The sequence below is a fragment of the Cololabis saira genome, chromosome 19 (assembly GCF_033807715.1).
Source record: "Cololabis saira isolate AMF1-May2022 chromosome 19, fColSai1.1, whole genome shotgun sequence".
Classification (NCBI taxonomy): domain Eukaryota; kingdom Metazoa; phylum Chordata; class Actinopteri; order Beloniformes; family Belonidae; genus Cololabis; species Cololabis saira.
Window position 1 is genome coordinate 25,736,500 of NC_084605.1, and position 11,221 is coordinate 25,747,720.

The following is an 11,221-nucleotide window of genomic DNA, read 5'->3' on the forward strand; positions in this document are numbered from 1 at the left end:
AATAATTGAGGAAAATATAAGTCTAAATAACAAACATCTACCAGGTAGACAGTATCCCATTCAAGGCTCTGATTACACATGATAAATTCCTATTCAGTGGACTGATAGCATTTGAACCGGGTGTCTAAATTCATAAAATGAATTCTATCTTCAGGAGTAGGGCCCTATTCAACTTATTATCCTAAAACCCCAGAGTTTCCCCCACACCAGGATGGTTCCACCTAACCTGTCAAATGCCACCTGGCTTCACCTGTCAATCACTTGGACCAACGATGGAGTCGTGGTTGAAGCATAGCAGCAATATTTTTATGTTTAATAAATCAGTTACTGATGGCACAGTGCTCTGTTTTAGGTCTTTTTTTTACAACCAAAAGTGCTTTGCGCTGGTTAGGGGGTACTTTGCTGAAAACATATTTCACAGAGGGTACATCACTAGGGTTGCCACCCGTCCCGTAAAATACGGAATTGTCCTTTATTTGAGAAAAAAATGTTGCGTCCCGTATTGAACTAATATGGGACGCGATTTGTCCCGTATTTTCATTAATTTTTACACCATATTCTAGTTGAATTATTGAAATAAATTAACTTTTACACCATATTCTAGTTGAATTATTGAAATAAGTTAACTTTTACACCATATTCTAGTTGAATTATTGAAATAAATTAACTTTTACACCATATTCTAGTTGAATTATTGAAATAAATTAACTTTTACACCATATTCTAGTTGAATTATTGAAATAAATTAACTTTTACACCATATTCTAGTTGAATTATTGAAATAAATTAACTTTTACACCATGTTCTAGTTGAATTATTGAAATAAATTAACTTTTACACCATATTCTAGTTGAATTATTGAAATAAATTAGGGCTTTTTTTTTGTGCCTGCGCTGCTGAAATCAGGACGTCCCTTATTTCTATTTCTGAAAGGTGGCAACCCTATACATCACTGAAAAAAGGTTGAGGACCACTGCTCTAATCCAATCTAACCTGAGTTACCTGCAGTAACCCTCCCTGTCACCGAGGGGGCGCTGTAACTCCTGAACGCTCGTTGCGTTTTGTCGTCACCGGATGTGTGCGGTTTCAAAACAGCGCTCCAGAAGTGGCTGCCTCACACTATCACAACAATGACTCTTTTCACGTTCGTTTAACCCCCAGCTCTGGGACTGAGAGTCAGTTTGCTCGCTTCAGGATCCTGTAGACACATCTTGACGTGTGTCGACATGGCGGCGCCGCTGCTGGAGTTCGAGACGGAGATGTTTCTGAGCCTGCTGGGCTGCGACGGGCTGCTGGTGGTGGCGGAGGGGATGGGGGTGGAGCGCGTCCTGCTGCAGTTCATGCGGCTGCACTCGGAGAAGGGCAGCCTGGTCCTGCTGCTGAACACGACCATCCCTGAACAGGTGCGCCAGCTTCACGTCTCAAGCCTGATTTATGGTTCCGCGTTACACCAACGCAGAACCTACGCCGTAAGGTACGCGGAGACGCGCACGTACCTGCGCGTCGCCGCGTACCTTACGGCGTAGGCTTCGCCGTCGATTTAACGCGGAACCATAAATCAGCCTTCACAATGAACAAGTTAGTTTTTTTTTTCCGCTCACTGAACCCAGATTTAAATAGTTGCAAACAGTAATAGACAAATGGCCAGAGGTACTGTTATTTCAGAATAATATGACTCAAGTAGAAGTAAAAAGTAGTCATCCAAATAATTACTTGAGTAAAAGTAAAAAAGTACTTGGTGAAAAAACTACTCAAGTACTGATTAACTGTTGAGTAACGTCTGATTTATTTAACACAACCATTCAAACAGACAAAAGTACAAAATAATCATCTTCAGGCAAATTAAATCAATAAAATAATAAAATAAATTAAAATTAATAAAAAATAGCTTAAATTAAAATAATCTTAAAGTAAATTCAAGTACTTTAATAAATAATAAAACAAATAAAATAATAACAGAATAAAAAAATAAATTAAGCACAAGTAGCACAAAGCGGAGTAAGAGTAACAGTTTCTTCTTCACAAATCTACTCAAGTAAAAGTATAGTGATTCAAAACTACTCCTAAAAGTACAAAATTTCCCAAAACTTACTCAAGTAAATGTAACGGAGTAAATGTAACTCGTTACTACCCAAATCTGCAAATGGCTCTTATGAACATATATACAATTTTAAAAAAGGTGAAAGGTGCAGCAGTATGAGGTAGACATGGTTATTGAAAGGTGGATCGTTACAGCATATGATTGTGGTTGTTATTAATTATTATTATTATTATTATTGCCAGTTATTGATTGATTACTCTGAGACTCTGAGTGATGAGAGTTCATCAGAGCAACGGCTTGGGGGAAGAAACTGAGTCTGGAGGTTTTGGTGTACAGTGTTCTGTACTAATAATAATAGAAATAGAAATAGAAAGCCTTTATTATCATTATACTGGTACAATGAGATTAGGCAGCTGCTCCGTAAAAGTGCACACATGCAAAAACTATGTAAACAAGTACTGTAAACAACAAAATGGGAAACATTAAACATAAATATATAAAACATGAGTGAATGAGAGAATAATAATGTACATGAATAAGTGGAAGAATATTGCACTTGACTGGATGGGAGGAATATTGCACATAGATGAATTAAGGAATATTGCACAGTATGAGGTAGTTTATTGGTTAAGAAAGTGCACAGCTTTGGGGAAGAAGCTGTCCCTGATTCTTTTTGTTCGGGTTCGTAAGGACCTGAAGCGCCTGCCAGAGGGCAACAGGTCAAAGAAGTGGAAACCGGGGTGGGTGTTGTCCTTTAAAATGTTCCTTGCCCTGTTGAGGCAGCGGGAGCTGTAGATGTCAGACAGGGAGGGCAGAGAGGGCAGAGGTCAGCCGATGATCTTCCGTGTTGTGTTTGCCATAATAGTTGAATGAATGAATGAATGAATATAAGCTTTATTCCGAACATGAGAAAACATAAAAATAACGCACAAGTCAAAATAGTCAAAACAACAAAAAAATTAAAACAATGTTACCATGTCCGAAAAGGAGTAGAAAGAAGCATATGCTTATTTAATCCTACCCCTTCTCCCTTCTCAGTAATTAACAATCCTCAGTTGATTTCAATATCCTGTCTTAACACATATTCACAAACTACTGCATATATTGTGTACCAAAACCTCATGAATATACATAGTTACATATTTACATTACATATTTACAAACAAAGAAAATAAATAATGTAAGTAAACAAGTGACTAAATGATCTGTGGAATAGTGAATAGTTGATGGGTAATTGTTGACAGATCGATAGATGAATACTTTTAACATCTCAAATGAGGGAAATTTAAACTACCCAGTAGCCCTCATGTGTACATATTCACAAGATGACATCTTGGAAAAAAAAAAAATAGATGCATGATTGAGTAGTGTTTTGTTGATTATACATAAAAGGTTGCAGTGTCCTCATCTGCTGCTCCACCGCAGTTCACAGAGGGTTCAGGCTTCTCCAAAGCATAGAAATTACTCTTTGTTTTACCAGTTTGTCCAGACACTACTGCTAGTCCCTCAGCAGATGACAGCACAGAGCAGTGCCCTTGCATAACCATGTGATTAAAAAAAAAAAATGTGCAGCATCTCACAACAGACATTGAAACCCCCTCCTGTATACTGCATCTGTGTTTTGGCAGAACGTTGTTGTTTTTCATTTAGTAGGCAATATTTAACAATCAAATATAAGGAAAGGCTTTATCTTTCACTGTAAACCTTTGTTTTGCATATATTTAAAGGGATTGTGACATGAAAAACAAATTTTTCTTGATTTTTTGTGTTTTGTTGGGTGTCTTGACATCAATTACACCCAAAAAACAACGAACTTTTAACATTGTGTATTGTGTGCTTTCTGGGATTTTCCGCAAAACTATGCAAAAACGGCGCATGTGGTTTGCTGGCGGGCCGTTACGTAACGGCCCGCTAAATCACCGCCCCCTCCACCCAGCTCCCTGCCTCCGCTCCTCTCCAGCGCACATAAACATAAAGGCTGATTTATGGTTCCGCGTTACACCGACGCAGAGCCTACGGCGTAGGGTTACGCGTCGATTTAATGCGGAACCATAAATGAGGCTTAACACGGAGCAGTTTAGAGCCTCTTTTGTTCTAATCACCGGAGGAAAACTGCTAAGAAGACCCGCGGCCACTGACTGGACTTAAGATAAGGGGACAGTGCTGCTTGCATGCCTTTATTTTTATGATTGTTTGCTGTGGTTCGCCCTCCTGCTTTTCCGTGCATGCTTCGCCTGTCGCTCCCTCTCCGACGCCGCTGTGAGCGTATGGCTGGAGGAGGAGGAGGTTTGGAGGAGGAGCGGAGCAATGATTGACAGGAAAGGGGGGAAAGGAAGCATTTTTCACGGCGCAAAAAATCACTGTAATAAAAAGCCAGGAAAAGAGTACTAGATTGAAGTTTTTCTTGTTACACTCTTTTAGACACATTTGAGGGATGTTGGCCAAGACTTTTAATAGTGTTAAAAGCATGTTAAAAATGATGTCACAATACCTTTAACAATCAAATGTAATGAATAGTGATGTTCAATACCACCTTCCTTTCCGATCCGATATTGAGTAAAATTCAGGCTGGTATCGGCGATACGGATTCAATACCGATACATTGTGAAAATACACTTAAAAGGTGCCAGGTAAATCTAAAAAAAATGGTGTATTTTAGATAGCTTAAGCATAAAAGACATCAGAGTCACTTATTTAGCTATTTATTTTAAAGTCAGAAGTAACTGAGGTAGCGGCCCCATTCACAATACAGCTAAGCTGTTACAACAGAAAAACCAGTAAAGTAAAGTAAAAAAAAAAATAAAACCATTAAAATAAATAAGAGAATAATAAACAAAAATAAGAACTACTATAAAAATGTAAATGTAAAAAAAAAAAGTAGTTCCTAGTGGCAGCGTGTCATTTAGACAAAATCTGAATATTTTAGTTACTTTCCACCGTATTACTCTTAATGATATACATTACCCAAAACGACTGAAGTATCAAAAATATCGATATTTTCATTTGAGAATCGATTTTAAAGCATACAGATCTGGTATCGGAAGTACCGATATTTCAGTATTGATCCGCACATCAGTAGTACGAAAAGGTTTAATATATTTCACTGTAAACATTTTTTTTGCATGACATTTTGGTAAAAAACGGTCATATTTTCCTCTCAGGAGTATTTCACTGAGCAGCTGCGGGTAGAAGGCGTGAGCCACCTGCCCAGGACAGTGACCAGCGACGTCCAGAGTGCGGAGCGTTACAGTGTTTACACGGAGGGAGGGGTCCTGTTTGTGACCAGCAGGATCCTGGTGGTGGACTTCCTCACGGATCGCATCCCCGCTCATCTTATATCAGGTCAGAGGCTTATCAAATTGTTGTCTAGTTCGTTTGTGGATTTGTAAGTCATTTAGCAAACACGGACTATTGATTGGATTACTTTTGCTGTGGACCACTATTTATCTGTTTCTGTGATCCTGTCCACTCAGGCATCCTGGTTTATCGCGCCCATAAAATCATTGAGTCATGTCAGGAGGCCTTCATACTTCGTTTGTTCAGACAGAAGAACAAGACGGGCTTCATAAAGGCCTTCACCGACAAGGCCACGGCGTTCTCCTCTGGCTTCTGTCAAGTGGAGCGTGTCATGAGAAACCTATTTGTCAAGAAGCTCTTCCTATGGCCCAGGTACTACAAACTAAGACTTAACTGTATTAACACCATTTTTTTTCCTCCGGTTTTTAATTTTTTCTATTTAATGGTTTCATAAATCAGGTTTCAAGCATCTGTGAACGCAGCTCTGGACAAGCACAAGCCAGAAGTGGTAGAGCTGCACGTGTCGTTGACGCCAGCTATGAGGGCCATCCAGAGCTCCATCATGGACATCATGAGCGCCTGTCTGAAGGAGCTGAAGCGCTACAACCCCACCCTGGAGGCGGAGGACCTGTCACTGGAGAACACGCTTGGAAATGAATTTGAAAAGGTCTGATAAGTGTGACTCAACCTGCATTTGCAAACTTTAGGTCCAGTTTTAGTACTTTTGTTCCAAATTCCACTATAGTGAGAAAAATTCACGTAAAGGATTGAAAATATCGACATGACTGCAGCTCTTATGCACTTTCCATGAAATTTACATGATTTAAATCTTTTTTTCCCCCTTCCTCTCAACCAGACTCTCCGTCATTACCTGGACCCACTGTGGCATCAGCTGGGAGCTAAAACCAAGGCCTTGGTTCAGGACATAAAGGTGCTGAGGGTTCTCCTCCTCTACCTCACCCAATATGACTGCGTCACCTTCCTCAATCTGCTCGAGTCCCTACACTCCAACCAAAAGATCTTCGGCTCTAATTCAGGTACATTAAATGTACTTATTTAATTCCAGTGTCTGATTGGAGTCAGCTGGGGTAAAATCATTTACATTTCAATATTTGTAATCTGTCTTTCTTTTTTATTTGATTTCAACTACCAGGTTGGCTGTTCTTGGACTCCAGTACGTCCATGTTTGGGAACGCCAGGAGGCGAGTGTACCGCATTCCTGAAAGCAAAAAGAAACTCAAAGTAGGAGCAGAGGAGGAGAAAAAGAAGTCCTCTTCCACTTCAGGTAATGGAAAAAGAAGTTGTATGTTCATTGATTAGAGGATATATTATTATATTATTAATCATGAATGTTTATGTGGACAAAACTGAAGGCTCACATCTGTTTCAGCAGTGAAGCGGGAGCTGGTGCTGGAGAAGAGCCCGAAGTGGGACGCCTTGACTGAGGTGCTGGAGGAGATCGAGAGGGAGAACAAGAGCTCTCAGGAGGAACCAGGTTAGAGCTCAGTGCTGTTTCACTGTTAGAAGGGTCCATCATGTCAACAACTGTACTGTAAGAGAAACCCACTTCTGTTCCCTTATTTAAAATTCAAGTGAAAATTGAAATTTTAGCCCACGAGCATGTAGGAACAGCATATGAAAGGATGGTGTGTGCTCAGCTTCATGTTTAATGTACAAGCAGAACACAAAACACAGCTGGCACAAAACTCTACTGCAGGGGTGGACTGGTTTGTCCTGGTTCAGAGGCTTGTAATGCTAATTTTGAAGAGTCACAGAACGCATCAGTACTCATGTTTATACTAAAGCATCCTCATCCTTTTAAATGTGGATAAATATGGGTTTAGTTTTGTCCGTTCACATTAGGCTGCAACAGCTGTGTTTTAAACACTTAAAAATACAGTCTGCAGAAGATCAGACGTCCAAACGCTGGAGTTGACTGCGTAGTGTGGACACCAGATGTAACCATAGCAACTGTTTGGTGTTTTAAAGTAGAACTGCACTAGTGTGGATGTAGTGCGAGTGATCGTGTGCTGCAAAAATGTGTTCTTATGTTTTATGCTTCCATTTAGATTGTAAATTTGTTTTTATTGCAGTTGCTGGGAACCCCAGCTGGCACGTTCATGACAAAATAAATCCTGATCTTGTCACGTTGGTATGCTCTTAGCATTCCAGTGTTCACATAAGTTATCCTCGTGCAAAAGATAGATTTCTTCAAGGAGCTCCACCGCTCTGTATACTTTCATGGTTTGGTACATCATTCTGTTTTGAGCTTTCACGCTTTAGTGTTTCCAGCATTGAAGCAGTACATCTTGTCTAAAACTGCTGACAGGAAACGCTTTCAGCAGCAAAACATTAACACATTCCTGCTATCTCTTATTAGTGTAAAATGGCTGGTGTTTGCTAACAAATCGAACTGCTTTATGCCTCTAAAGCATTTCAGTGAATGTGAGTTGGATTTGTGTGAAGAAAAATCCCAACTTAATATTGCTGAATGTTTTTTATTTTGATCACATCCAATAGAAATATTTATCCTAAATAGAGCGTGTCTGTGTCTGTGTCTCACTGGCCAACCTGTGATCCACAGGCCGAGTGCTGATTTGTGCCAGTGATGACCGGACTTGTGCCCAGCTGCAGCAGTACATCAAGCACGGCTCTGATTGGCTGCTCAACCGGCTGTACACCCGCACGGTTGGTAAACGGGACTCTGGAGCGGCTTTTGAGCTGGACTCACACAAAAAGGAAAAGGCCTGGGTCAAGAAAGGAGCAAAAGGAAAGGAGCCTCTGCAGAAAAAGAGCGCAAAGGCCACAAAAACGAAAAGCAGACCTTCTCTGACGCTTACCCAGATGGTGGGTAAACCGGAGACGGGTGAAACGGCAGCGATTGGCAGCAGTGGAGACGAGGACAATCTGATAGATGACGATGAGGATGAAGAAGAGGAGCTGAAGTTGGATCTGTCATCGGATGCCTACTATGGTGTTCTGAAAGAGCCGCTGACTGTTATCCATCCCCTGAAAGGCTGTACCGACCCTCACAGCCTGACCCGAGTGCTGCACGAGGTGGAGCCGAGCTTTGTGGTTCTGTACGACGCTGAAGTGAGTTTTGTGCGTCAGCTAGAGATCTACAAGGTTAACCGGCCTGGAAAGCCACTTAGGGTGTACTTCCTTATCTACGGTGGCTCAACCGAAGAACAGAAGTATCTGACCGCACTATCGAAGGAAAAGAAAGCCTTTGAACATCTCATCAGGTCCGAGCCATCTCTAACTCTTCCAGTTCTTTGAAATATTTGTTTCATGTAATATTCAAGTGTTGGCCATTTATTGATTCTTGCATTCATGTTCTCATGCAGAGAAAAGGCTACTATGGTCATCCCAGAGGAGAGGGAAGGGCGAGAAGACACAAATCTCGACCTTGCCAGAAATCTGGAGCCTGCCAATGCCACAACTAACTCCCGCAAAGCAGGTAAGTCCGTTCAAATCCATGTCAGAAGATGCATGATGGTGGGTTTTACATCCATTATAAAGTTAAGATTGTTATTTATTTGGTGTCTACTAGGGATGGGCGGTATGGACTAAAAAATGTATCACGATAATTTCTGGCATTTATCCCGATAACGATAAAATGACGATTAAAAAAAATACCAATTCAACTCCACCTTTTAACTATAAATCTATCTCGCTCTTTCTTTCTTTCTTTCTTTCTTTCTTTCTTTCTTTCTTTCTTTCTTTCTTTCTTTCTTTCTTTCTTTCTTTCTTTCTTTCTTTCTTTCTTTCTTTCTTTCTTTCTTTCTTTCTTTCTTTCTTTCTTTCTTTCTTTCTTTCTTTCTTTCTTTCTTTCTTTCTTTCTTTCTTTCTTTCTTTCTTTCTTTCTTTTTGCCTCATTTCTTTCTTTCTTTTTGCCTCATTTCTTTCTTTCTTTTTGCCTCATTTCTTTCTTTCTTTTCTTTTTCCTTCCTTCCTTCCTTCCTTCCTTCCTTCCTTCCTTCCTTCCTTCCTTCCTTCCTTCCTTCCTTCCTTCCTTCCTTCCTTCCTTCCTTCCTTCCTTCCTTCCTTCCTTCACGTACGTTGTGTGTGGATTTAACGCAGAACCATAAATCAGTTTTACACAAAACCGTCATCAACGGGAATTTATCGTTTTTACCGCGAGATGACAAATTCAATGGTTTATCGTGAACGGTAAAATATCGCCCATCCCTAGTGTCTACTAGTTTGTATTTTGTTAACATTTCCTGTCCAATGATCAGGGGGTCAGGAGCAGCCCAAAGAACCGTCCTGCGTCATCGTGGACATGCGCGAGTTCCGCAGTGAGCTGCCATCCCTACTGCACCGCCGTGGGCTCGACATCGAACCCGTCACTCTGGAAGTGGGCGACTACATTCTGACGCCAGACACATGCGTTGAGCGCAAGAGCGTCAGTGACCTGATCGGCTCGTTGCAGAGCGGCCGCCTTTACACTCAGTGCCTCTCCATGACCCGCTACTACAGGAAACCGGTGCTCCTCATTGAGTTTGACCCAGCGAAACCGTTTTCCTTAATGGCCCGGTCCGATTTCCGTCACGAGATTTCATCAAATGACATTTCTTCAAAACTGACCTTACTCACCCTGCACTTCCCCCGCCTCCGTATTCTCTGGTGCCCGTCGCCACATGCCACAGCGGAGCTGTTCCTCGAGCTGAAGAAAGGGCGACTTGAGCCCAACGCTTCTGAGGCCCAGGCAGTCACGGCTGAGTCCGACATGGTGGCTGAGTCGGCAGAACTCTACAATCCCGGACCTTATGACTTCCTTTTGAAAATGCCGGGTGTCAACGTGAAAAACTTCAGGACTCTCATAAAAAATGCAGACAGCCTGGCAGACCTCGTCAAACTGAGCCAGGAAAAGCTCGCAGAAATACTTGGGAACGCCAGCAATGCAAAGCTGCTGTATGAATTTCTGCATAACGTTGCTGATGTTGCTCCTCCGGTGCAGAAGGCCAAACATACATGATGAGGTATTAATATATTCATTTACATGCCTTGACATAATGAGTAATTTAGCATTTTTAAAATGGGATGAATGTGGAGTTCTGCAGGACAATAGAGACTTGAAGTAAAGCCTTGAATATTTATATGTCTTCATTAAAAAGTTAATTGCATAAATTTGTGTGAGAAATGAACTTAGATCCTGCTGATATTTCTATTTATTTCGTGAATGATTTTTTATAATGTAAGGATAATATTTAAAATATTTTTCTGAGATTTTTTTTCCCAATTAGAATCATAATTTCTTTGTAAAATATAATTAAAAGTAATTTCAAAATACATATTTTTACAGCTGAGCTACAGTTGAGACTAATTCGTTCATGAATTTGTATATTACTTTTTTGATTTGATATTGCCATAAATGGGGCTATTATAGAATTTAAGTTGGTTGGGGTTCGTGAAACTTGTACATCATTTATTTATATTTATAAGGTCTTAGACTATCATAAGACTCCGTTCAAAAGATGTGCTTTCATTCTGCGGGGATATTTCATAGACAACTATTATAAAGAAAGAAGCATAACATTATACAACTTCATTCAATTTATTTAAAGTCCTCCTCCTCACCTGTAAAGTCCTGAATGGTCAGGCTCAATCCTACCTCAAAGAACTCATAGTCCCCTACTATCCTGCTAGACCACTGCGTTCACAGAATACAGGACTGCTTGCGATTCCTAGTCTCCAAGAGCAGAATTGGAGGCAGAGCCTTCAAATTTCAGGCCCCTAACCTTTGGAATAATCTTCCAGTCTTGGTCCGAAAGGCGGACACACTGCCTTTCAGAGTAGGCGTAAAACCTTCCTCTATGAAAGATCCTATGCTTAGAGTCAGCTAGTTACTGTGTTTTTTTTTAATGTTTTGCTGTTCTT

General features: G+C 40.7%; 1 protein-coding gene across 2 annotated transcripts; it reads left to right on the plus strand.

Moving 5' to 3' along the window:
* The first annotated feature begins 1,096 nt into the window (after positions 1-1,096).
* On the plus strand, positions 1,097-11,221 carry ercc4 (excision repair cross-complementation group 4). 2 transcript variants are annotated; one of them, XM_061707716.1, is made up of 10 exons: positions 1,097-1,403; positions 5,203-5,383; positions 5,515-5,710; positions 5,798-6,005; positions 6,195-6,375; positions 6,492-6,623; positions 6,732-6,833; positions 7,923-8,583; positions 8,686-8,798; positions 9,580-11,221. In XM_061707716.1, the coding sequence occupies exons 1-10, from the start codon at positions 1,227-1,229 to the stop codon at positions 10,317-10,319; spliced, it is 2,691 nt and encodes an 896-aa protein (XP_061563700.1). In that variant the 5' UTR covers positions 1,097-1,226; the 3' UTR covers positions 10,320-11,221. The 2 variants fall into 2 exon arrangements, with proteins under 2 accessions (XP_061563700.1, XP_061563699.1); XM_061707715.1 differs by having other exon boundaries at positions 6,729-6,833; positions 9,580-11,220.